This window comes from Salvia splendens, chromosome 16 (genome assembly GCF_004379255.2).
Source record: "Salvia splendens isolate huo1 chromosome 16, SspV2, whole genome shotgun sequence".
Taxonomy (NCBI): Eukaryota; Viridiplantae; Streptophyta; class Magnoliopsida; order Lamiales; family Lamiaceae; genus Salvia; species Salvia splendens.
Window position 1 is genome coordinate 9,342,548 of NC_056047.1, and position 26,815 is coordinate 9,369,362.

General features: G+C 36.6%; 2 protein-coding genes and 1 long non-coding RNA gene across 6 annotated transcripts; 2 read left to right on the top strand and 1 right to left on the bottom strand.

Annotated features, from left to right (window-relative positions):
• Positions 1-2,124: 2,124 nt before the first annotated feature.
• LOC121771759 lies at positions 2,125-4,263 on the bottom strand. The gene is made up of 2 exons (XR_006044208.1): positions 2,545-4,263; positions 2,125-2,435 (listed from the first exon to the last, which is right to left on the bottom strand). It is a non-coding gene; the product is annotated as an uncharacterized LOC121771759 (long non-coding RNA).
• Positions 4,264-6,719: 2,456 nt separating this feature from the next.
• LOC121770568 (ERAD-associated E3 ubiquitin-protein ligase HRD1B-like) lies at positions 6,720-10,732 on the top strand. Of its 2 annotated transcripts, XM_042167302.1 has the most exons (8): positions 6,720-6,875; positions 7,608-8,153; positions 8,254-8,430; positions 8,621-8,770; positions 8,844-9,040; positions 9,288-9,444; positions 9,800-9,923; positions 10,318-10,732. In XM_042167302.1, exons 2-8 carry the CDS (start codon positions 7,621-7,623, stop codon positions 10,456-10,458), a joined length of 1,479 nt encoding a protein of 492 aa, XP_042023236.1. In that variant the 5' UTR covers positions 6,720-6,875; positions 7,608-7,620; the 3' UTR covers positions 10,459-10,732. The 2 variants fall into 2 exon arrangements, with proteins under 2 accessions (XP_042023236.1, XP_042023235.1); XM_042167301.1 differs by lacking the exon at positions 6,720-6,875 and having other exon boundaries at positions 7,597-8,153.
• An 11,322-nt stretch (positions 10,733-22,054) lies between these two features.
• Positions 22,055-26,807, top strand: LOC121771815. 3 transcript variants are annotated; one of them, XM_042168708.1, is made up of 5 exons: positions 22,059-22,178; positions 22,318-22,417; positions 22,992-23,158; positions 23,277-24,096; positions 24,539-26,807. In XM_042168708.1, exons 3-5 carry the CDS (start codon positions 22,994-22,996, stop codon positions 26,599-26,601), a joined length of 3,048 nt encoding a protein of 1,015 aa, XP_042024642.1. In that variant the 5' UTR covers positions 22,059-22,178; positions 22,318-22,417; positions 22,992-22,993; the 3' UTR covers positions 26,602-26,807. The 3 variants fall into 3 exon arrangements, with proteins under 3 accessions (XP_042024643.1, XP_042024641.1, XP_042024642.1); XM_042168709.1 differs by having other exon boundaries at positions 22,055-22,417; positions 23,237-24,096; XM_042168707.1 differs by having other exon boundaries at positions 22,055-22,417.
• The last annotated feature ends 8 nt before the right edge of the window (positions 26,808-26,815 follow it).

The following is a 26,815-nucleotide window of genomic DNA, read 5'->3' on the forward strand; positions in this document are numbered from 1 at the left end:
TGCATGAATCAGACGCATCGTGTGTTCATAATGCCCACCACTACCACTACCAGCCATTCCGGATATATAAAAGAAATGTAGAGAGAGAAACTTGTTAAAATAAGTGGTGCGAATGAAATGCAGTTCAACGAGCCGTATATATAGAAATTTTTTTAAAAAAATTAATGCAATAAACGGGATTTACGCGCTGACGTCCGTGGGAGTCAACGCAATGGCGGACGTCCGCACGCCCGTCGCGACGGAATTCCGCGTAACGCCGCGGAACTGCGGTGTCCTCGGCAGAATTCCGTATCCGTGCATATCATGCACAATGGCGGACGTCTGCCGCGGAATTCCGACACGCAGGTCGAAATTCCGCCGGGACGGGCGCCATTATTGATGCTCTAAAAGGACTACTAATAACATACCAATTCAGTAATCTAACCAATTTAATTTTCAATTTCAACCTAAATACCTCATGGTAGTGGATAATATTTTATCCATGGTTATGGAAATATGATATCTCTGTAGTGTTATGTTAGTACTACCCTACATTCACGATACAAGACTAACAAATTATTTCAAAATTATATTCAAAGTATTAAATTAACTTATATTGATAGTATTAATAAGTAGCTCCGAAATTCTATTCAGCGATACAAGTCAGACTTAAAATTGTTCAAATATTATATAGTACTCAAACTTATTATACGGATTTTATATTGGTAGAAATAATAAGATTCTTTAAGATTAAAAGTACGTAGTAGAAATAATGGAATGACGGTAGAAATATGGCAATAAGAACATCGTTAACGCCGCGGGCAGGACCGCACCGCACCTGGGTCTCTGCCCGCGGCCTCGCACGTTAAGAGCATCCACAACCGTGCCCTTGCCAGCGGCACGGTTGTGGGCCCGGTCGGTACTATTCATGCCTGCTCTCTGGCAAGAGCACAACACCCACAACTGTGCTCTTCCGCAAGGACGAGCACAATTAATTTAAAATTCAATTAAACAATAACATTTCCATAATATTAAAATTCATTTAAAAACCACAATAAATATTACAAATGACAAATAAAATTAAACATTACATAATTAAAATCCTAAAGAATTATGAATGAGAGATGAATGAGAGATGAATTGATGTGATAAATGAGTGATGAATGTGTGTATTTAAAGATGATTTTGGGAAAAAAATCAAAAAAATCAAAAAAATTCAGAAAAAACGGGAAAAAAACGGCCATATTTTTGGGATTTGGAAAATATATATTTTTTATTTTTTAGCATTATTTATAATTAAATACCGATTTTTTTTAAAAAAATAAAAAAATGTTTAAACACAACGCCTATGCCGTTGACGAATGGGAGCGCGCCACGTGTGCGTCCGCTGGCACGGACGTGCTCGATACATCGAGCAGCGCCGTGCCAGCGGCGCGAGCGCAGCCGCGGCGGATGGCGTCCGTGCCAGCAGCGCAGACGGCGGTGGCGACGGACGCCGGCCTAGCCTTAGGCGTGCCCTTGCCGCACGCGCTGCGTCTCGGCCCGGCGTTGGATGTCTTTCGGGCCCGGCCGCAAGTCCCCTCATTTTTTTATTGTTTTTACGTTTTATTTACCTATATATACTTCATTTGTGCACCATTCTTCCACACTTTGCTCATTTCAATCCTCTTGTATTATAATATTTTCGGCTTATATGGAGTGGTTTAACAGCGACGAACGCCAGATGAACGAGTTCGTCAACGCCAACAATTGGTACGTGCCGCCATCGCCCAGCCCGGATGCGACGCCTAGTCCAGGGGTGGTGGCTACCAACATGGAAATAACATCGCCAGTTAGCACTGATGAGTACGAAATCAATGATATGGAGCCCGCTGAAGGGAGGGGCAAGGGCAAGGGCAAGGGCAAGGTTGCGGATGATGAGGGGCTGAAGAAGTATAGTCCGCAGGAGACATTGTGGCTGGCCAAGAACTTCGTCAAAGTCTCCGAGTGTAATACCCGCACCTTTTATTATCTTTTCGTTAATGTTTATGTCGAACTAGTGAATCCTAGTCCTCTTGACTTGTGTTTTGGAATGGAATTTATTGCCACTTGTAAATGCTTAATGTCGTTAGTTCGCGAAAAACCAAAATGCAAGTAATAATCGAATGAATCAAGACAAGTCATAATATTTATAAAATGGGACAAAGGTTCCATTCGGACAATTATTGTACGAATAACTTTTACATACGTAAATAAGCTACCATCTAATTACAAAAAGGTTCTACACACGAATCAACGAGATGAAGGTTAAAAAAAGGAAGAAAGGAAAAAAAAAGAGTGCGTTCGGGCCCTCCTCGAATGGCCCGAAATTGCACCCTCTACGGGCCGGGCCCGAACGAGTCGACGGCCAAGAGCAGCGGGCCCAGACCTCCAGAACAACTGCTATGCAACAGCAATGGCAGCCAATCTCCTCCCACCTACAAATCAAGACAAGTCTCCTTAATTGCTAAGGAACAAGAGAGTTTAATGGGACTTTTATTTGAAGAAAGGGGACAACTCCTTTAGTGAAGTAGACCAAAGACTTACCCAAGAGGGTAAGCCAAGGCTGCCTATAGCAGCTCCCTCTCCCAACAGCCTTGCCTCCTCCTATGAGCTCCTGCAACTTTCAAACAAAAGGAGTTATTAACTAAGGTACCATGAGGCCATGCAAGAACAAGAATGTTTATTAGTCAAACACCTAGTACCATAGAAAATACCAAGCCTTTTAAGTAAAAGGCAGCTTTGAAGATCAAAACAAAGAGATATGCAGTGTGTGAGGACAAATGGAGGTCAGCCCCATTTAATTTCCCCTAAGTACACCAATGTGCCTATAAGAACCTCTCCTTATCATCCTCGTTTTCCCCTCCCACACACTTCAATCCTCCCAGCCACATAGCACTTTCGGAAAGAGAGCGGAAATGGGTGGAGTGAGCAAGAAATTGTAGCAGCAAGGAGTCCCTGCACCGAGAGCAGCCCTACCTGTAGGAATATTTATTCCTATATGTGACCTATGTAGATATTGGTTTAATAATAAAGATCAAGTTCAAACATATCAGTTGGATTCTAATATGAAAGACGATACCGTGATGGATCGGTTTCGATTAAAGAATTAGAATCGGGTGTATTGATAACCCTCTTCTCTTGCCTTGCATAGATGATATAAATATGTGTATATTAATGTGTATAGAATATTAAAAGCTGTAGGATAAATCTGATGTTTATATGAAAAGGTGTGAACGAACGGACACGACTCTTCTTGAAAGGTCGTGTGTTGCCTATATATACAATCAGATTTTATAGCTTTAGATACACAATTTTACTACAGAATTCTATATACAGAAAAGTCATATTGATATTGAATTCTTCTTCATCAAAAGAATTCATAAAGTAAAGGCCAAAGATACGAAAAGATCAACCGCAGCTTTTAGGGGAAACATCAACTCGTGGAATACAACCCTACATCAAATATAAGCTATGGATGGAGGTTGGTATATCATCTCTTTGATGTGTTATGTGTTATGGTTGAATTAATACGAATCTAGAATGTGATTTCGGTATAGAAATCGGTAAAGCATCAAAAGATGGCTAACACTACCCTGTAGGAATCTCAAGGTGTGTGGGTGCAGTTGGAGTCTAAGAGCTGAAAACTCAAGAACAGAGACTACTTCTCAACGAAGGTAAACACCACCATACCCTCCTTTGCATCATGTAGTACAACCACCGTAATAGAACAAGAACTTAGGGAGCTTTGAAAAAGCCTAAAAAAAATCAGTAGTGCCAATAGAAACATATGCTCAACAGAGACAACAAGTCACCAACATTTATTTATTTTTTCATACTCCCACACCAGAAGATTACCAACTCTTGCTGCTGCCTAAACCAAGTGATAGAAATCAAAAAAAGAACTTAGCTTTAGAGCGTAGGGCTGTCCGACGGAGGGAGCTGAAGCGGGTCGCCGACGTTGATGTGACTCCCTCCCAGAGAGAACACCAGCGGGGCTCCGGCGACAATGCTGATCCGCCGTGAAGGGAGAGACGGAGTAACCTAGTGCGCCTGTCATTGTGGACGTGAGCTCACCGGAATAAGGAAAAAAAACGCCGGAGAAAGGAGCTGCAGAGGGGGACGACGCCGGCGGAGTTCGGCGATCCAATCGAAGGCGGCGATTCCACCGAGAAATGGATGGGAGTGAGGGAACCGCCGCTGCATCTCCTCGATCTAGGGATTTCATTCCTTCAATTTGGGAATTTAATTGTGAGCTGAAATGAGAGAGGGACTATGGAGATGGGTAGTATGTATGGTAATGGGCCACTTTTTAACTTAACTGAATTGTTGGGCCACTCAATTAATTTTAAGTTTGTGCTAAGTATAAGTGTTGTGAATTGGAAAAATATGAAAATGAGTTATTGAGGAAAGTTGGTTGAGTAATATGTTGGACCTTTTTATTTTATTAAGGAGCTTAGACCACTATGGTTGGGCTCGTATTTTTATATTAATAATTAGTAGTATTGAAGTTTGCTGGAAAGGTTAGAAGTGATTAACGTGAGGAGTCGCTAAGTGAATTTGTGATGATAATTAATTTTTTTCGGATTCATCTTGTTTCTCGAGATAAACATAATTAAAGAATTTCGTGCCCCAGATAAGTAAAATCGTTAATTAAATCTCCGATTTAATGCTCAGGGACTTTTATAGGAAAAAAAAAAGAATAAAATGACAACGAGGCACTTAGGAATTCATTCACGTTTAAGTTTCTTAACTTCATAGGTCTAATTAAGTATTACTTTTATTTCTAAAGGGGCGTCTTCGCACGTCGTTTAAGACCAAATCAAGGAACTTTTTGACTAAGGAAATAGCTTTTGAGGTGGGCATTCTTTTCAAAACGTGATTTTAGCATGAATATGTGAATCTTTTCTAATATGTTTGTCATGCCATGTTTTGCTTTTACGATTACATATATACTTGGCTATGCCAATTATGTTAAATTGAATTTGGATTCCAATAGGGCCGCTAACCCTACTCGGACTAGTGTACACATATGGGGATCGTGAGCTAACTTTCGAGTTGGCCGGTCCAGTGACCGTCGTGGAATGTGGCCACATTCCCGGTTCACATACGTTCAGATATGGTATCTATGTTTATGTGATTGCGCAATCAATTTTATGAATGAAAGGAATTTAGTGACTCGGGTCTTTTAAAATAAAACCCCGTGATCACTCAACTGTGGCTGACAAACTTAAATGGAACTTTTTTTGGCACCATGTCCACTGAGTATATTACGTACTCAACCCTGCATGTTTCTTTTCTAACGTGCAGGTTGAGCGTGTACGAGGATGCGAATGTGTTGGGTAATGTTTTTTTTAATAAGTAGCAATAGGTAGCCCAAAGTAGTGTGTCTTCACGCATGCTACTTTGTCTTGGACTCTTCCACTGCAATATGACTATGTATTAGAAGTTATGAACCCGGTTATTATACTCTGATTTCATTTTGACTGTGTACCACCTTCGCCTTCAGAATTAATGTTTTGAGTTTGACTTATTCCTTATGTTTATCCCTTTATTTTAAGACTATTTAGTCACGTTATAGTTGCGCTTACTAGCACTAGGGAGATGTGGTCGTGACACCGAGGATCCTATCATCGGCAACCAGCAGAGCAGCAAAGTGTTCTGGTAGCGGATTGCGGAGAAGTACAACGCTGGTCGTCCTAGAGGGTCGTTCGAGTGTAGCTACGTGAAGCTACGCAAGCATTGAGGTTGGGTCCAGAAGGAGATGAACAAGTGGAATGACAAGTGGACCAACGTACTCCGGATGTGGTTGAGCTGGCACAGCGAGATGGACCTCGTGGAGAAAGCTAGGGCGTAGTTCTTGTCTGACGGGAAGAAGCAGTTCAAGTAATTCGACGTTTGGAAGCTTGTCGAGAAGAGCCCGAAGTATACCGGTCCGAACCGGCGCTAAGTGGGGCGCCGAAGAGAACCAAAGTTTTCGCCGCCGGAAACTACTCTTGGAGCAAAGGAGGTCCGACAATCAACCTCAACGTGACAAACGATGAAATCTTCCTCTCATCCCCTAGCACTCAAAGCCGTCTGATAGGAACAAAGAGAACAAAGAGGAAAGCGAAGGGGAAGGCAACTGCGAGCTACTTTGCTATGCCGCCACGGCCTCCCAATCATTCTCTGGATAAGATATCCGACTCTATGTCGGAGATGAGTATTACCTGGCGGATGAGCCAGCTGACGGAGTTGACATCGAGGGATACCTCGACAATGTCGAAGTTCGATCTCGAGTTGCACCATGAGATGATCGCCTACCTTCGCGCACAAATGAAAAAGTAGTTTTTTCATTTTTTATTTATTTTTATGACTTGTATTTTTTTAGGATTTTTAATTTTCATTTTCTAGGATTTTTAATTTTCTTTGTCTAGGATTTGTAATTTTCTTTTTTTCGACTGAACAATGAATTTTTCCGGTTTGAATTGTTCAACGTATTTTATTTTACGAGTAAAATAGGTTGAAGTTGTGAATAGTGCAATTTAATAGTTGTGACATGAGATGAGGCCTGCAAAGTTAGAGGAGTTGTGTCCTGAAACTTAAATTTGGAAGAATGATACATGGACGGAACTTGAGGCCTGAATTGAGGACGGGGTTAATGATGCTCAAAAAACGAACTGTATAAGAAAAGATCATAAAGTATTATTCCTAGTAAAAAACATTCCCGTGTTTAACATTCTTCTAATAATATTTCCAGTGTTTTTTTTTCAGAAATACAGAAATAATAATTTATATAACCTGTAAATACTGTTATGTAAGGTAAACACTGCATATCAGAGTTCTGACTTCGAAGGCTTTGCCCGAACAACGATCCCGACGTATCGGCGGCGACTCCTGTACGTCTCCACCTCCGATTTCAAGTTCTATTCTTCTTTTTGTATTTTCTATTTCATTCTTTGAGCTGCTTCCGCATATAAATAGCTACTTCGATTTCTTCTGCACAAGATCCATCGATACACTTTTGCCCTAATTCTAATTTAACTTCTTCTTCTACCGGAAACCCCCAAATTGATGTTTGGGTGTCTGATGGGGCTCTTTTTGGAGAATTTTCCAAACATCTGACTTTTTTCCACTGTTTGTTGTACTTGAGCGCGGGTGTTAGTGATTAAGGCTGACATAAGCTGAATGATGGGGAAAAGTGGATTAATTTAACGAATTTACGGAATTGACGAGTTGATTGCTGAAATACTTGTGCTTCAGTGTTGTGCGGGTTTATTTATCTATTTATTTTCATAATAAGTACTCCATCTGTTTTTACTTTACATGATGGTTTTACCTAATTTGTTGAATGTAGTTGGTTGTGAATGTGTGGTGTAATGCTATGGACAATTCCTTATTATCTATGTATTGTGTACGTGGTGATGTTTATCCTATATGTGGAGTATAAGAATTTTTTTAGGAGAAATTCGATAATAAATGAGGTATTATAAAGATCCATACACCCCATATGTTAGTTGAGGTTTATGCAATTGTCGAAATTGAGATTTTAGATTTTGACAACTGTAAAGGAATAAGTAGAATTATTTTGATCTGATGTCTTTGCCTGGTTGTGTGAATATGATCGGCAGGGAACAGAGCGAAATGATGAGGCTGCAAACGTATGGAGGGATTAGTTTAATAGCTACACTGGCTGTTATCTATCATGCATTTAGTAGCAGAGGCCAGTTTTATCCGGCAATGGTTTACCTGTCTACTTCAAAGATCAGTTTGGTGCTGCTTTTAAATATGGGCCTGGTAGTTATGTGCATTTTGTGGCAATTAACAAAAAAGATCTTCCTTGGCAAGTTACGAGAAGCAGAAGTGGAAAGGCTGAATGAGCAGTCATGGCGGGAAGTCATGGAAATACTGTTTGCCATAACTATTTTTAGACAAGATTTTTCGGTTTCATTTATAGTGATGGTTACTGCTTTACTTTTGATCAAAGCTTTGCATTGGTTGGCCCAGAAGAGAGTTGAATACATTGAAACGACTCCGTCTGTTCCTAAGCTAGCTCATATCCGAATTGTATCTTTCATGGGATTCCTTCTCCTTCTTGATTGTAGCTTTCTCTACAACTCAATCAAGTATCTCTTGGAAACCAAACAGGCTTCAGTTTCACTCTTCTTTGCATTCGAGTAAGTTTTTTTGTCGACTGTTAGTGGCTTATTCTGTTTGATTTGTGGCTCGGATACTATTTCTAATCTGTGTTGCTACGGTGCACGTTTCCTTTCTCAGGTACATGATACTGGCCACAACAACTGTATCGACATTTTTGAAATATATATTCTATGTCAGTGACATGCTTATGGACGGACAATGGGAGAAGAAGGCTGTTTACACCTTTTACTTGGAGCTTGCTCGAGACTTGCTTCACTTGACTATGTACATGTGTTTCTTCCTCGTCATTTTTGTGTAAGAAATTGAACTTCAATTTTCTATTGATTTAAAACTTTTTAGCTTAGTGTTATGGTTGGCTAATCAGTAAAAGTAACATGGATCCTCATCTACCTTGGATGCTTCATATCATGAACCTGATGTTTTCTTAATGCAATCTTATTCAAAAGATGCCCAGTGATATCAAATTTGCTAATTCTTTCTTCAGGAACTATGGTGTGCCTCTTCACTTGATACGGGAACTGTATGAGACTTTCCGTAACTTCAAAATCCGTATTTCTGACTATCTGCGCTATCAGAAGATTACCTCAAATATGAATGATCGTTTCCCTGATGCAACATCTGAAGAGATCAACTCGTAAGTTATTTACTGCTCGATGGACTAGCTGGATTTAAACTTCTCACTCCACTTCATATCTCTTGATTTTCAGGAGTGATGCAACCTGCATTATTTGCCGAGAGGAGATGACTACTGCAAAGAAACTTCTATGTGGGCATCTCTTTCATGTCCACTGCCTCAGGTCATGGTTAGAAAGACAAAATACATGCCCTACATGCAGAGCACCTGTTGTACCACCTGAACATGGGATGAGTACTACTGGAACGCGGTCTGGTGGTCAACAACAAGGTATGATGTTTTGTGTCTGTGTTGTTAAGCTTCTATTATCTCTCGTTAGAGCAATAGAGCTTCATCTGTTTTAAGCACTGAGCATTTGTTTAGACTTTTCTGCATTTCTCAGTGTGTTCAATTTAGGATCAATGAAGCTTACTGGTGATGAATCTTAGAAAAATATGGTTCCATCTTTTGGTTATGCTTCATATGAAGGAAAGCAATGAACCTTTACAAACACTTACTAACTTTTCGGTGGGTACAGGAACTAGCGCTACTGGTACATCATCTCAAGGCTCTGTCAGTGCTGGTGAAGCAAATGGTAATATCAGTCAGCATCAGGCTAGACTCCAAGCTGCTGCTTCTGCTGCATCTATGTATCAAAAGTCTTTTGTGTATCCTTCTCCAAGTACTCTAGCATGGTATGCATTGTTCTACTGTTTACCAATCATTACATTTCTTCCATAGTTCTTATTAGCTTCTTATTCACACTGTTGCTTCATAGTCAAAACTGTGAGGCATGGAAATTCATGTTTTTTTCTGAATGTTAGACTTCTAGAATTTCATTGATTTCGTGTTTTGGGCTATTATAAAGTCATAGACCATATACCTTGCGTTATAGTTTGAGTGACATATTACTTTTGGAATGTCACTTGTACCACTTATGAGGAATCATATTGATGGCGCGAGTAGTCTTGCCTGCAAGGCTGCAAGTGTTCTCTAACAGGAAAAAAGAAAATGGCAAATAGTTAGCATTTATTATCTCCTCTATTGCAGGTCGTCTGGACATACCTTACCTACTCAACCATTTGGACCTTCCGGCCCCAATATGACAGCAAATGATAGTGCATCAGCCTCTCAACAGGATATGCAAGTAAAATTAATTGAGCGCCAGATTGAGGTATATATAACATTATTTTCCGTCAGATAAAATGTTTACTTTCTTTGCTGAGGGCTTGAACATTAACATAATTGAGATAAACTGCTTCAAGCAACCATTTTTTTATACTTAAGTTATTGCTTCAATGATTCCCAAGGTCAAGGATGTGATAATATATAAATACTGTTGCTTGCAAAGATCTTGTTTCACGATTAAAACATCTTAGTTACCACTGCAAATATGGCTGTCCCTATAGAAATCTCAAAACTTGAAAGCAGCCATCAGAGTGCGAGGTTGACTAGAGATCGCATGCTTTAAAATTAATCTCTCGATCACTACACCGCTGTTTTCTGGTCCCAGTTAATATAAATTAACTGCACCTTTATGATGTGAAATTTCATATACATGCTTTCAGTATCTACAATGGCAGCTCCAGCATCTACAAGCATCAGGCAGTGAGAAGAAAATGGGTTCAGGAGCATCAGATATTAAAGGGAAGGCAGTATCATCACCATCTTCGTCTATTGTAGACTCTAGTGAGACGGGCAACCCATAGGCTGCAGACTAACAGCAACCATGGAGTTACATTCGTGGTAGCCACTATTCCTTTTTCACCTTCACAATCGAACTACATTAAGTATTCTGTATTGATACTGTTTGAGAGTCGCATAATATGCTTTGTATCTTGATTGTTAGACTCCCTGCCAAATACGGTATGCAACGCAGTGTGAGTTAATCTAGGGCTTTTTTGCTCCTGTATATACGGTGTAGTATACTACAGCATTCGTATTTTGACTCGATCAAGCCAATCTTGCTTATTATACTTCAAAGAATGCCTTTCTTGAATGATGAGGAAAATGTAGGCTATATAATTTGTAGATTCTCAGATACAGTAAGAAATATTTTTATTTGAATGGTCCTCAGAGAGAGTTATTGTTTATTTTTAGTCTACATTAGCATTTTTTTTATTTTATTGCTTGTTTTATTTTAGGCTATATTGACATTGTTTATTATTTTTTATATTTAATTTAATTATAATATCTGAAAATTTGTTTTTAGAATCATTATTTTTACAAATTCAAGGCAAAGCTCGGGTGATGCCAAAAAGGCGAAGCTCTGAGTGTTGTTTCATAAAAATGGAATAATCCCTAAAAAGTTCAAAACTGGAATAATAACAATTGACAAATTCAACAAGGAAAATATTCAATAATTATAGTTTCAATCTATTCCTAAATATAGAAGGAAAATTAGTACCAAAGAAGAGACAGAAAAATTTAAAGTTTAATCACTATGAGTTAAGATTTGGGGGCCAAATGGTCCCCTTGGACGGTTGGACCTAATATAAGCCTCTGCCCATATTAATAAATGATAATGGATACGATTTAATTTTATTTTGGTCAAAGTATTTATATGATATTACTATTTCTGTGAAATAGGAAACAGAAAACAAAAGTACCTTCTGGAAATAATTGCAAGAATTTATTTTCTACGCATCTAATACATAATCAATGAAATGTTGAAAAGATATATTGTAAATAAATATTTTCGAAAAAGGCTATCCACACTTTTCCAGCATTTCTTTTTTACTTTTCCATCCACATCTCAAATTGAATTGCAATAATTCTAAAGTACTCGAAGCAATAATTATTTCCCCCTTCAAAAATCTAAATGATTTCAAAGAAATAATGAAATGGCAGACCCTTTTAAATCTAAAAGGACCCAATTATTATTCATCAGCAAGATTTTTATTTCTGTCTCCTAGATTGGATATTACTAATAATTAAGAGGTACTATAGTTTTATGTACTCTACGAACATTTCCAGGCAAAATCTAAATTATTGGTACTATAAAAAAAGATATAATAAAATAACCAAATTGTGATAGATAAAAACAAGCCGCCTTGATATCTACTTTTTTAAAGGGGGTAAAGTCTAATAATACTAGAAAAGGGGAAAAAAAGAAGAAAAGGCACAAAATTGAACATTATTCCTCTACATTATTATCAAAACATGTACATACTGGAATATTCATAAAAAGATAAGTCATCCGAAATAACACTTTATTTATTCGAATTCATGCAATTACAACATTCACAATAAAATATTATATTTAGAAGAAAAAAATCATAGTAATATTACTAAAATTTCAAGAACCTTGAAATTCCAGTGGGCCCACCTACTCCAAGGTTGCCTAATCTTCAACCAGTAACAAACCTTCAGATATTTTCTATGAAAATGACTAGAGGCTGTGGTGGTCCCCACTCCCAGCACACAAAAAAAACATTATAAAAATTAAGAAAATCACCTAAAATAAAACGACCAAATAAAAGTAAAAATAAAAAAATGGAGATGTGATTTAACCCTTTAATTGATAATTGACTATTAACCCACTCCCATATGTCAAAGGTTTAAGATCTGTGATTAAGTTTGGGCGACAGCGACAGGTGCATTATGACACCATGAAAGCAACATGCCTAGTGATTAGCTTACAAAGTCATTAATTAATGTTTAATCACTATCTTGTGTCATCACATATCCTACCTAAGTTTTTAATTAAGCAAGACAATATTTTTATTTTCTTTTGAATTTTGTTTTTGTAGTAGAAAGCTAACTAAATGGGAAAGAATATTGTTCTGTTGAAGAAAGATTCATAGTGGTGCCACATGATATTGATCATACAGAGTGTGAAATTGGATGATAAAATGAAATCCATCGAATTGAAAAAATATGTTATTATCTACGAAAATAAATTCATTCTAGCTACTAATTTAGACTAGAGAGAAGAGATGTTGTTAGTTTAGCCAAAAAGTACATAAATATTAAATACCCATATGGTGTGTCACACACACTATTATTGCATTTCTTGATTTGGTTTTTTATTTAAACATTTATGTATCTGAATTGAATTGTTATATTTCGATAATATGGTGAATAAATCCAAACTGTATCTAGATTTTATTTGGATTTCCCAAGTTTCTATAACCTGTCAATTTCATTTACAGCCATGATTGACCTAAAAAATTCATGTATAATGCAATTAATTGAAATAAAACTAGTTACTATTTGTCTAGTCTTTTTAATTTCAAAAAGTTATTATATAAATAAGAAAAAATAGAGTATGGTGGATGACAACAAGGAAAGAATAAGAGGACAACTTTGACTTTTAATTTGGATTTTTTTAAAGTTTCTTGTGGTAAAAGGATAACAAAATAAATCCATAGTTAATCGTCCAAAAAATTTGTGTCCCATTTTATAAAAAAACTATTCACAATTTATCATCTAGAAAGAAAGAAAAAGAAAAAGCAAATCCAAGCCGTAGGAAGGGACATCATTCAATCAATTTTTTTTAAAAAAAATTTAAATAAAAAAATTGGAATGATCCAATAAAATTTAGTGATATCTAAACGGACACGATGCACATTAGACTTTGCCTAAATTTAAGTTGTTTTTAAGTCCCCATGCTAATTAATCGAAATAATTATTATGATATGTAATCTTATCAAATGATTCATGAATGGTAACAATATGAATTTTTATATATACTGCAACATATCATGCCATACCAAAATTTTGAAATTTACCGTATACAAATAGCAACGCTAATTTATTTCACATTTGCACGTAAAAGTTTAGACGCATATGTATAAAAACAACTTAAAAGGAATCATATCATATGTATCCAACAAAGTCCACGAATTTGTCTGATAAAGATGCAATAAATATGCAGAAAAAAAAGCCGAAATATTTGAAGGGGAAATTAAATATTTTATGTCTTGAAGTGTTAGGCAATAGTTTTTTATATTCTTGAAAAATTAATGTTACGTGATCTCTTTAATTGGATGGTTGTTACTAAAAAGAAAGATGTTTTAAAAGGAAGATACTAATTTATAATATAACCGCTGCATACCACCTTAATGTTCGATTATACTGAGAAATGGAGTAGTATAAAAGTTAGTAAGTCCAGCACATATTAAATATCTTTAAAATACCATTGTCGTAGTTCTTAAATTTGGAATGTGCATGGTAATAAATAAAATATTGACATTGTCACAAAAACTTATATTATTATGGAGAAAAAAGAAAGTGTAAATCAATAAAGAGTTTTATACCAGCCTATTTCTTTAAAACAACTTTATATTTATATATCATTGTATTAGCTATGAAGATCTTTGCCGTTGAAAAAGTTTGACCTCCACAACTGGCTTATGACTCCAAAATAAATCAAATAAAATATAGTACACATTTAAGAAGTTACATTCGACCTTTTGTAATACAGTAATGTATAAATTCTTTAGCAATTAAACTGATGAGAAAACCCCCTATAACAGTTAGATCTCCATGTGGAAATAAATCCTAATATCCCCACCCACATTAATAAAATTACACACTACCAGTATTTGGTAATTTGATGTTAGTCTTTTGTCGTGGGTGGGCCCCGGCCAGGACCAATGTTCGTTTTAATTGTTTCCCACAATCTTCTATGTGATTTTTTAGTTAATAAAACTTTGATTATGCATCCTAACTTTGGAGCTTTTTCTATAATTGTATTTCACTCTTTATAATACTATGTCAATATTAATTCTATACTGATTAAGGAATTCTAAAGTTTGTGATATGGGTTTGTAAATGTTTGTCAATGCCAACAAATATTATTGTTGACATTCTATATCCCGTTGAACTTACTCTCAACTCATATATTCTACTATTGATAGTTTTTTTTCTTTTGATTAAAAATGATTGGTAACGGTTCCTCATCTATTTCATACTATAATGTTTTAATTTACAATTTAGATCAAGTGATTAGATTTAGGCATCTCACAATTTTCTTTAGCGCAATATTCTAGTTAATATCCTGACATGTGAGTAATTTTTTAATCTTATTTAGTACTGGTGATCCCTTGTAGTAATAGTATTTCATATTGTATCAATATCGAATTTAGAAAATAGAATCCCCATTCTCTGTTTTTATGATTTTTCAATTGACAAGAAATGAGGTATTTTTACTAAAAATTGTAAGACATTTAGACAAAGGATGCAAAGTGTAAAATCCGTAGATTTTAGACATGATTAACTTGTACTAGTATAGATATAGTCTTGTATTCTAATTTGTTGTATTTTACTTCTATAGAACTTATATTCTATTAAGATCAGTGAGATCCGATCCTAACGACAACCTTTATTATTTTAAAAGGACATATTATCAATTTTGACATCCCTTTTTTCATTTTTAATACTATACATACGAATTAACAATAATCTTATTCCAAATTCTACAACGGAGGGAGTAGATATGTAAAACATACACATAAAACTGGGTTGGTAGGAAAGTACAAAATAATTAATTTATTTAGACGAATCCGTTGTTTTTGACGTAAATGCATCCGTATTTACAAATTTATTTTGTAACAATTAATAAAGACTCACAGCTATAGGCAATGAATTAGAAAATAATGAAATGTCAGTTTCATAGTGGATATACATCCAAATCCCCAAAGTTTGAGTATTTTACTCTTTTTTCCACTTGACAAATGAAACTGTATACTACTTATGCAGTCAAAAATAAGTAGCGCTGATTGCATAAAATAATGGAATGACGATGCATATAAATTAACGCACAATAACGTTGGAGTAATTTATTGTAGGTAGTTTCATATTTACAAAATTAAACGTAGAAATTTTTTTAAATGTAAAAACATAGGAACCTAAATAAATATGTTATTAAAGTTTTTTACTGAATTCATTTACGACATAAACAAAATCATTAAATAATTAGGGGGAAAAATTCATTACAACATTAATTAGAATCATTAAATAAAATTCTTTACTATACCGCGGGATTCTCTCACAGAAAAATGAAAATGAACTCGACCTTTTCCTCTCTCTTTTTTACTCGTGTTAAGTGGTGAGAGAAAATATAATTTTATAATTGATGTGAGAGGAAACTTTTTCCAAAAGATGGAATGTGATATATTTTGTGTGACAAACTAAAAAGGAAAGTGTGACATCTACTATGGGACGGAGGGAGTATTACTTTAATAAAATATTATTGACAACTTAAACAACATTCTTTACATTATCACATATCATGAATTCCATGTTACTAATATTTTTTATTTTATTTTTTCTATCACGCGTAGAATTTTCAAACTACATAGAAATCAAATCATGATCTGTTATTTTCACTTCTAACAGAAAGAGATTAAAGAGTAACTACTCATACTTGAATTCTAAGATAAAAAAAACGATAAACATCAGTATTTAACAAATGAAAAAATCTGAACATACGTTATTAAATTGACGATCCCTTGTACCGATTACTTTGGTGAAGATCACTTACCTTTACAAACAAAAAAAAAACAAGAAAAGAAAAGTGAAACATAAAATTGGTGTGCCAATTTATACGACTCAACGTTCAATCCAAATCCACACATGTATTTCCAATTTTCTACCCATAACTCAAAAGGAAAATGACACTATCCAATAAAAAAAGCTAAAAAGTATACATCACTACTTGGATCATTAATTTTCTCATTGATTTTGACCACTTGTTTGTTTTTCTCTAGAAATATCCAGAATCTCACAGAGAGAAATTTCAAAGAATAATACTACTACCTACGTATTTAATTCGAGTACACTCCACAAAACAAACTAGAATAAAATAAAATAAAATAAAAAATAAAAATAGTAATAGACAATAATCATTGACTAGGCAAATCAAATGTTTGTGGTCGTTGCTGCTCTGACAAGCTGCCACGCGTCCATCATGATCATGTTTGTTCATTCATGGCTGCTTCCGCACAGTACATACAGTGTACCCTCAATACGCAAACCCCAAAAGAATATAAAAAATAATAATAATAAAACAAATATTTAATCACTTACTTTTCTCTGATACCAAACAGAGCAAATTGCCCAATTAAATCTGGCGCAGGCGAATCAAAAAGCCCTTTTCCGTAATTCTTAGGTGAGAGAGTGTAGAGAGAGAAAATCAGGAAATCTATTTTTTAAGGACCCGTTTTATAGAGTGAGTGGGTTATAGCAAGAGGATTAACATAGGATAAAATTTTCGGGCCAAATGTAGGATTTATGTAGGATAAAATAAACCCACAAGAGGATAAAATAAACCCACAAATTTTGTGGGTCACATTAACTAAGCCCAATAGTGAAAACGGGCACTATTCACGCGGGCCTGGCGGGCCGCCGTAATTTTTTTCGGGCCTTGGATTGCATTTATCCAGGCTGAAAATTTGTATCAAACATTGGATTGTGGTGGGTCCCACCAACCTTAACCTTCGTTTATCACCTATAAAACGGGTCCTAAGAGAATTAGAGGTGGGGCCCGCGCCTTTGTCGAGATTCTTGCATTAGCCAATACGACACTACTTAAAATAGCAAAGTACCATAGAATACTCATATTCATGGAAATAACAAATTTAAAAAGTCTTCACTGTTTCTTGGGGATTAGTTTATGTGCAACTGGACTATTGGATTACAGTATATACAAATTTATTAATGTTGTACAATAATATGGTCGCGTGTTTTAATTCGGATAGTGATGAATAATGAATAACGAGACATATTTGGTTGCTTTAGAAATTTATTGCGGTTGTTATAATAATTCATAAATATATTAAGTAATTTTCACAGTAACAATAAATAAATAGAGTAGTTAATTTTTCGTTTGCCTCAATCAAATTTGGTATTAATATATAATGGAGTCCATCAAATTACTATGGGATTAGGCATGGGGGAAGTGAGCAAAATTTAGTTCTTCGTTGGCTATGTTCTTATGTTCCAATTCATCGAATCTACCCATTATCTTAGATTGTGCTTCCATCAAGTCTCCAATGTGTTGAGGTATTACATACTAAGAAAAATGAGTTAGTCAAACTTCACCTTTAAATCATTACATTTATTGCTTATGCTATTGTTTTATTTGGTTGAATGAGTTAGTCCAACTTCAATGGGATGATTGCGGGTTGTGGGAGGGGATTGATTTGGAGCTTTAAATGTTCTAATTATTGTTTTGCAAAACTGAAGTATGAGACAACGAGGTGAAGTATATTAATCTGCACTCTTGGGGTAGATAAACCTTTTGAATCTTAGTAACCAAAAATATACAAATTTGTACTATATGATATTCCAAGAATTCTTGTTAGACTTTCGTTCCAACCCTCAACCTTCTTTTCTTGATTTGGAGTTTCAACCTATTTTGCTTTAGGGCATTAGCGATAAGGGCCTATCTCCGGAGCTCATCTAATATCCTATCTTCATTTTTTCCTGTCACGTCAGCAGGCCCATCCCAAAGCCTATCTCCCTGCAATGAGAGCCCATCACAGAGAGCCTATCTCAGTACCTATCTCATTTCCACCTCATCATTTTTATTTTTATATATTTCATTTTTTAAGACAAGATAATAAAAAAGGAGCAAATTTCATTTAAAAAAATACTACATTAAAAAAAATAGTTCATTAAAAAAAATACTACATTAAAAAAAAGATAGATAAAAACAACAAACACACATCAATCATTGGGTTCCAGATCGTCATCCTCGTCAAGACCCATCTTCTTCTTCAACCTTTGGATGGTGTTCCAGATGGACTTCTTCACAGATCGAGAATTGGATTTCATGTGCATGTTGTAGAGGCCCACCATCGATTGTGCGAAGGCGGCATGACCCAATGCATTGTTAGCCTGGACCGGTGCGGATTGGGCATCCGTTCCGCTGGACTCTGCCTTCCCCTTCCTCGCTTTTGCCTTCGCTGCTTTCACGCCCATTGGGCGCTGAGGAGTAGGCTCAATGGGTGATTGGTCATCTGACAAGTCTATTGGCTCCGCTACGCTGCTGCTATAGCTCCCGGAGAGCGTCAGACGTGTCCGCACCGATCTCGTCTGCAACGCCTTTGACATACTCGTTTTGAATTTGGGAAAATCCTTCAGTTGCTGATATGTATCCCAGTAATTGAATCCTTTTGAGTTGACAATGGCCCTAAACTCTTTCATCGACAACTCTCTAACGGAGGGTTCGTTCTCTCCGTTACGCATTTCCCGCAAGTTGCCATCGTAGATACCGTGAAATTTAGCGCACTCGAACACCAGGTGTTTCCAATGCTTGCGTAGATCGTCGGGCTTGTGTGTCGGGGCTCCATCGGGCTTGCCTTGTTCGTATCGTTGCGTGATACGCCCCCAGAAACCGCCCTCACCCTGATTGTTGGCTACAACGAGCAAGAGCAATCGACTCCTCGATGGAGTAGGTACTCCTTGTGTGCCCACCCTGCCCGCCCTCAGAAGACTTGGCTCCCACTTTCTCCTTCCTCTTCTCCTTCGCCACCGCCTTCGCCCTAGGAGGAGATGGCTCCATATCAGACACCTCGTACTCGTCGGTGCTGAAGTTCAAGTCTCTTAACGGAACAATGGATTCGTCAGTCCCGGGAGTACCAAACGCGCTTGGGCTCATCGTTGGGCGGTAGACATCATCGCCGGAACTCGATGTGTTCATCGGTCTACTAGCACCGACGTAGCCCTTTGTGGTAAGCAGGCGTATTGGGTGCCGTGGAAAAAAGGTAGACCTCCTTGAGACGGAATTTGAGTTTGTTTTCCACAGGAAATTGGTCGCCTCTGGGATATTGGTTTCCCGCTAGTAGGTTCGAAAACCCACCTCCCTGGCCAGTAAACTGGTTTTCGCTGGAATTATTGCCATCATTGGGATTCATTTTGCTAGAGAGATGAATGTGTGAAATGAAAGGGATGAATAGAAATAAAATGATGAGAGTGAATGTGTGTAATGGAGGAAGGATGTATATATAGAAGTAATAGAATTAAAAAAAAGTGAAATCGGCTCCGTCATCTGCCCGAGCCTCCGCAATGGATGCCCATCGAGGGCCGATGCGGAGCCCATGCGCCATTGGCTGGGGCGATTTATCGGTCAAGGGGCGGAGGCGTTGGAGGGGAGGGGGGGATCGGCCCTCCCCCCACAATGGTGACCTAGGAGAGCCGATGAGGGGGCCGATAGATAGGCCCTTGCTATCGGCCCCCATTGCCAATGTCCTTATAGTACTACATAGTATTTTTTTTAGGACTTGTAATTTTAATGTTTTTAATAAGTAATTTACCTATTTGTAGTGTCATGGAGTACTCCTTATCAACCCACTAATTGAAAAATGAAAAATTAAAAAAAAAATGAAAATTTAAAATTAAATGATTGTTATGGATGATCTTTATATCCTTATTTACCGCCATATTTTCATTTTCACCTAGCAAATGTTTAAAAAAGTAAAGTAAAGTAAAATAAAATAGAATGTGTATTTGTAACCGAAAAAACTTAAATAACAATATAAGGTAGCTTATGGCAAAATGAAAATGTTTAAGTAAGCAACAGATCGATTAGAAACATTCTGGTTGGTCAATTGTGCTTGTTGGTAAGGAGCAATCCCAAATATCGGCATGTAAGCATAATCCATCAATTAAAATTACGAATAAATGGCTTGTTTGCTTGACGATATGGATTAAAACTCGATATGTTCATCTTTTTTACAACTTAGATTTATTAGTTTTGTTTGCTATTAATGTATAACTGACATTATGATTGTTTACTTTCTTAATAAATTCATACACCTTTTGTTGGGCGAAATCAGTCCTTAATTTTTTCTGGAATGCGCAATTCATTTTTAAATTGAACTAAAATAATCTTCTCTAATGTTTATGATAATAAATACTATGTACTATATTACATTTTTAAAAAACATTTAATGTTTTTGTTAATGTTAGAAAAATAAGTCCATGATCCAGTAGAACAAACATAGTGGAATATATGCTTTAATTATCTTCTGTACATTACTAAGAGATGTTATACGTAACTACACATGTTTGGACAACAACTACCAAACCCTTATTTATGAAAATAAATATCCATCATAGTAGATGAGCTAAAAAATAAATTACTAGGTTGCAATTCATAAAAAATCCACTAAATCCAGACTTATCTACGTGGGAACAAAGTGGTACAGTTGTACTAAAAAATGTCCCAATAATACTATATAAGATCTATTCTATTGATATCTGTAGCTGTTGGTCTGCGAGACTCGAGTTAAGAGCGTTTCATATATTCAATTTTGATTGATTGGAATTCTCTATACCTTTTTCCATTCTTTATTACTAATGCTTTTTATAATAAATATCTCTTATTCATTCTATCAAACATATTTAAATTTCTACTAATTAATATGTTTAATGTTTTTATGTTTTCACTATTCTCTTATAAAGTTTCGTAATTCTTAATATATTTAAGTTTTTATATTTTCTATTTGTAATTCATTTAATTTTTTGTAAAGTACTTTTAATTCCTTTTTAATAAATTTATTTACTTTTATCATTTTCAATTAGTAGTTTCATAATTCTTAATATATTTAAGTTTTTATATTTTCTATTTGTTACTCATTTAATTTTTTGTAAAGTACTTTTAATTCTTTTTTAATAAATTTATTTACTTTTATCATTTTCAATTAGTTTTTAAAGCATTTTAATTCTCTTTTAGTGCATTTAGTATTTTTATATTTTGTATCTCTAATGCATACCTCTTCTTTAGTTTTTTTAAGTTATTTAAATTTTTCTTAAATAAATCAAAAAATGTTTTGTCATAAAAAACTATGCGCTATGCACAATCTTAAATAAATTATCTTTAATATATAAAAAAGTAACTTTCATTTTACACAGTAGAAGTTGTCCAAATAGCAAAGCTAGTAGTTAGTACTACTTGTTTTTATAGATGATATAAAAAATTTTACCAAAAAATAATGAATATTGTATTAAAGAAAAGATAAAAAAAATAACTTTAAAATTTTAAGTCTTATAATTACGCCAAAATCTTGGATAAGTAAGTGACTAAATCTGATCATATAAACTTAGATGGAATTAGTATTTTCAGTCTGTGTGAGAGAGATATTTTAGAGAGAGAGAGAGGAAAAGCAGAGAATATAAAGAGACCGGATGTTGACAAAATTTTATGTCACTGTTCTTAGAAGGTCGTTTGTTTGTGTTAAGATTTCTTATCTGGGATCTCTCTCTCTCTCTCTCTACAAAATCCATATTACTAATTAAATACTCCTTAGTATATAGTATAATAATTAAATATATACACTTGCATAAAATTCTCACTTTTTTTATTTCATTTCTTCTCATTCTCTCTCTTTCTAAATTTGCTACCTTTTTTTTTCCTTCTCTCAGTGAGAGAGAGAGAGACCCAGCAGATCGAAATCTCCCAATATTCAGTTAGAATTTGGTGAGGATCTAAGCTTCTTCAATGGGGTTACCAAAACGCTAACTTCTCTCCTCCATTTCCCGATATTTACTGCTGCCACTTTAGCTTCTTTTATTTTCTACTTTTCATTTTCCTATTCTGTTGGCTTCGTCTTTTACAGTATGAAACCCTCTGAATTCCGCCTTCCTTAATTATCGGAAACACTGCTATATGATTTGGTATTGTTGAGGAGAGAAGTGGTCTCAGGATGTGGTTATGAGGTAATTTTCCCTCTTTTATTTCCGTTTTTTCTGACTCTTCCATTTTTTTTTCAATTGAGGTTTACCCGTGTTTGACTGTGACAGAAAACACGGAAAATCGGAGCTAGTGTTTATCCTTGTGAATAATTTTTCTATGTGAATGATACTCTGATTTAGAGTAGAGTCATAATTGTAACCTGAATTGGAAATTATGGGGATGAGTGGTTTCATTTGCTGGAATTTTGGATTGTCCATTTGCTTTTGAAGAATATCTGCTGTCGTGTTTAGGGTTTTTAATTGATAACTACTTGTTGATATTGGATTGGTGCTTGTATATTTATGAGTGATCGTCCAAATAGGATCTGCTTTCAATGCATACTTGCTTGCAGAGTTGATATACATAGTGTTAATTGTATCAATCTTCGCTGTTTCTAAGCTGTGTTCTGTGTAGCAAGCATATCATCTACGCAGTAGATTCAAGTTCAGTGATATCCTAGGTTAGGTAATGCAAATGGTGGAAAATACGCATATAAAAGGAGACATATTACCGTATATCTCCATGGACTTGGCAATTAATGTTTCCAATTTCCTACAGGAATGGGAACGAAGATGCATTGCAAAAGCTACTTCCCAGGATTGTACACAATGAGGGACGTTAATGATGATTCTAGCAGTAGGACTCTAGAAAATGGTTACCTGGGGCATGAGAAAGACTCCTTGAAACAAAAAATGCTTGAACACGAGGCAGTATTTAAGAATCAGGTACTTTGGATTTCTTTTATCATTATATTGCTCATTCGAAAATCATTTGATGGTTGATTTGGTCTCGAATTGGGGCAGTCAATATCCTTGTATTCAATGAACAACTTTGGGCATTCAGGTTTTGGAACTCCATCGTCTTTATAGAATACAAAGGGACATGATGGAAGAGTTCAAAAAGAGTGAACCACATAATGGTGATCGAGCATCAGTGGAACCAGCATCATCATCAAGTCTTCCAGGACCTCAAGTGCCTTCCGAAGAAGCTCGAAAATGGCATATGGCAGGTTTTCCTTTGGCAAATTCTGGTTATGGTAGAACATCTGTTGCTGCAGTTGAAAATCTTAGTTCTCCCACAACTTGCACAAAAGGGAACCCTATACAGCCAGGTCGGCTTCCTTTCCCGAATGGGTGCACCACAATAAACTCTGAAACATTAGACTCACGACCACTGAAAGTAAGAAAGAAGTTATTTGATCTACAACTGCCAGCTGATGAGTATGTAGACCCCGAAGAAGAGGACAATTTGCAGGGGCACAAAAAATCTGGTGTATCGAGTCCTTGTCGTAACGGTGATCTGAACAATGGACCTGAAAATGTTATGAAGTCATTCATTGGTAGTCACGTGGGTAAAAAATCTGATCGCCCAGTGGATGCTTCAGCTTCAGCTTCTGCTGCCTGTTTAAGGAGCTCTGTTGGTTTGGCTGATTTAAATGAACCCATTCAAATTGAAGAAGCAGCAGCTCCATCATCAATTGATTTCCTAGGTCATACTTCAGAAAATGGAGAGGCTAAAACCATACACCAGCATGCCAAATCAACTGCTAGTTTTTTAAGTGTAGCTGGAGACCCTGTGCACGTGCGTGATGGTATTTCAATAAATTCGTCTGTTGATAGTCAGGTTAATGACAGGGGATGGTTTCCCCATGCAAACAGAGCAGGTACAGATTTTTAATGTACTTCCATAGTTCTTTTCTCAATATTCCGATTTTCTCTCGCTGCCATGAGATCAAATAAACTAAACTCTATGGTTACTTGAATTAACGATATACGATAATAATTCACATCTATACTGTAACTGTATTATAATGCCTTCAGCCTGTTTTACATTTTGCTGTTATGGTATGTCAAATATTTCTTACCTCTATTAACACGTCAATGCAATAGTTTATCCTTTTGAGTGGCATTATGCCGACCAGAGAGAGAAGGAATAAACACCAGTTATGTTATAAATAACTTTTGAAGTTCAACCAATAATGTTATGCTAAAATCAGCATGTGATGTCGAAGTTGCATTCTTTAACATATCCGATTTGGTTATAAACTGAATATTTATCTTGTACTATTAATTTTTTAAAGTGGCCTTGATTTCTTGTATTTTCAGGATCCTGGAAGGGTAACGTAAGTTCTGCCATGCAAGGTTGTCAACCGGATAAGGCACATTTATCTTCCCATCCGGGGCAAGGCACCATTAACCGGGTTCACCATCCTCCTGGAGTGTATTCAAGTAATTACAATAGGGAAGAGAAATGGAGAGATGGATTCCAGCATGGTTTAGAATCTTCTGATAGATGTTATAGTCACTCCAATAATAGCCAGTTCGAACCTATAGCTTCTCATGCTCCTGTCTCTTATCCATTCTTTAATTTGTCGTCTTCTTTTGCCAGTTCATGGTTTCAGACTGTCTCATCTTGGGCACATCCATCAAGTAGTTTTACTCCCAAGGTAACAACACCGGAAACTTCTAGAAATCCAGCAGAAGCAATCGGTAAACATTTGCAGCCTCCTGCTCCATGCCAGCAATCTTTTGGCCAAAAGTGGCATGTTAATGGAGGTTTGGGGAGTGAGTTAAAATCAAATGGATTTCACCATTCATCTTCGTCGACTAATCATGGCTTTGCGAGTTTTCTGAAGGGTCCGTATCATGCTGATCCAAAGCCTGCTATGGATATTAACTTGAATGAAGCGCTTCCCAAAAGCCTTGCAAATGAGAATGTGGCCATGCATGATCTTAATATGGCAGATGGGAAGAGAAAGCCTGAAGACAATCATCTGGCTTTGCCATGGCTTAGACCTAAGCCTGTGCATGTTGATGGGGTTATGGATACGAGAAGATCAGAAATATCGAGAGAACTAGGCTACCGTCATGATTCTTCCAATGAATTGTGTAGCAATAATGGAACACTTAGAGATCTTAATCAACTGTTTTCCTCACAACATATGTCTACTTCATGTGATTCTGTGACAAGAGTGAAGGAAGCAGCAGCTCAACCTCAAGCGGTTAAGAAAATTCTCGGCTTTCCCATTTTTGAGACAGATGTACGCGACAATGAGAGGTCATGCCCTAAGTCCACCTCAGTGGATGTCGATTGCTACCCTGAAGGAAGGACGACAACGGGTGATGGAAGAAAGAATGGGATAATTGATATAAACGTAGCATGTGAGCCTGATGAACAAATTGCTGCTGATGAGCCAATTATGGAGAAAGAAAACCAAAAAAAGGGCACTCATATAAAGGACCACATTGATTTGAATTGTTGTGTTAGTGACTCTGAAGATCCTTCATTGCCCTGTTATGAACGGACTGATCCCAGAGTCAAGATGACTTTGGAGATAGATCTGGAAGTTCCAATCCTTGAGGAGAGCGAGGATGATAGCATGGGGTCGAAAAGGAAAATGCTGAACGAGGTGTCCTCGCAGCCATTTGAAAATAGGGAAAATCAGAATGAGGTTCTTAGAGATGCAGCCGAAACTCTAGTTGGCATCTCATCGTGTCAACAGATTGATACAGAGGATATTGTTGCTCTTCCTTCTGAAGTTTCATTGGGAGAAGTGTTACTTGTGTTGGCCAATGCTATGTCTTCAGATTGTAATGAAGTTGTGAACACATCAGTCAAGGATGAACCACCAATGGTGGATTCATCCCAGGGGATAGATGATTTTGAGGCTAGGGCGTTGCAACTAGTCGAAACGAAAGCAGAAGACTACATGCCTGCACCTTTTATTCCCGAACCCCAGAAAGTCGAAGAGACGCGAGCTCGGCTTCCTCAAACCAGAACTCGTAGGGGTCATGCAAAAAGAGGAAGGCAGTGGAGGGACTTCCAACGAGACGTTCTTCCTGGTTTAGCATCACTGGCAAGGCATGAGGTGACAGAAGATCTCCAAATATTTGGAGGGATGATGAGAGCCACGGGCCATACTTGGAACTCGGGGCCAGCAAGAAGAAATGGCACCAGAAACGGGGGTGCTCGGGGAAGGAGGCGAGCAGTGGTTGAAAGCGTCCCGCCTGCCATTGCAAGCGCGGTTTGCGCTCCATTGATACAGCAACTCAGTAGCATCGAAGCCGGTTTGGAGGACAGAAGCCTTACAGGATGGGGCAAAACGACGAGACGTCCCCGCCGGCAGAGATGCCCTGCAGGTAATCCTCATACTGTGGTGCTAACATAGTATTATGGAAAAGAGAGGCATTGCATTCTTGAATCGGAGTTCTATAGATTAATGTCCCAACATAAAGTAGTGTACTTTTTTTGTGGGAGTGATGTTGGTTAATTGTCTTTGTAAATGTAGTGGTCGTGATTTATGCCCTTTGATTCAGAAATAATGTTGCCCCATTCATATCTACATATATACACATCGTTGTTTTCAATGTCAAATACTGATT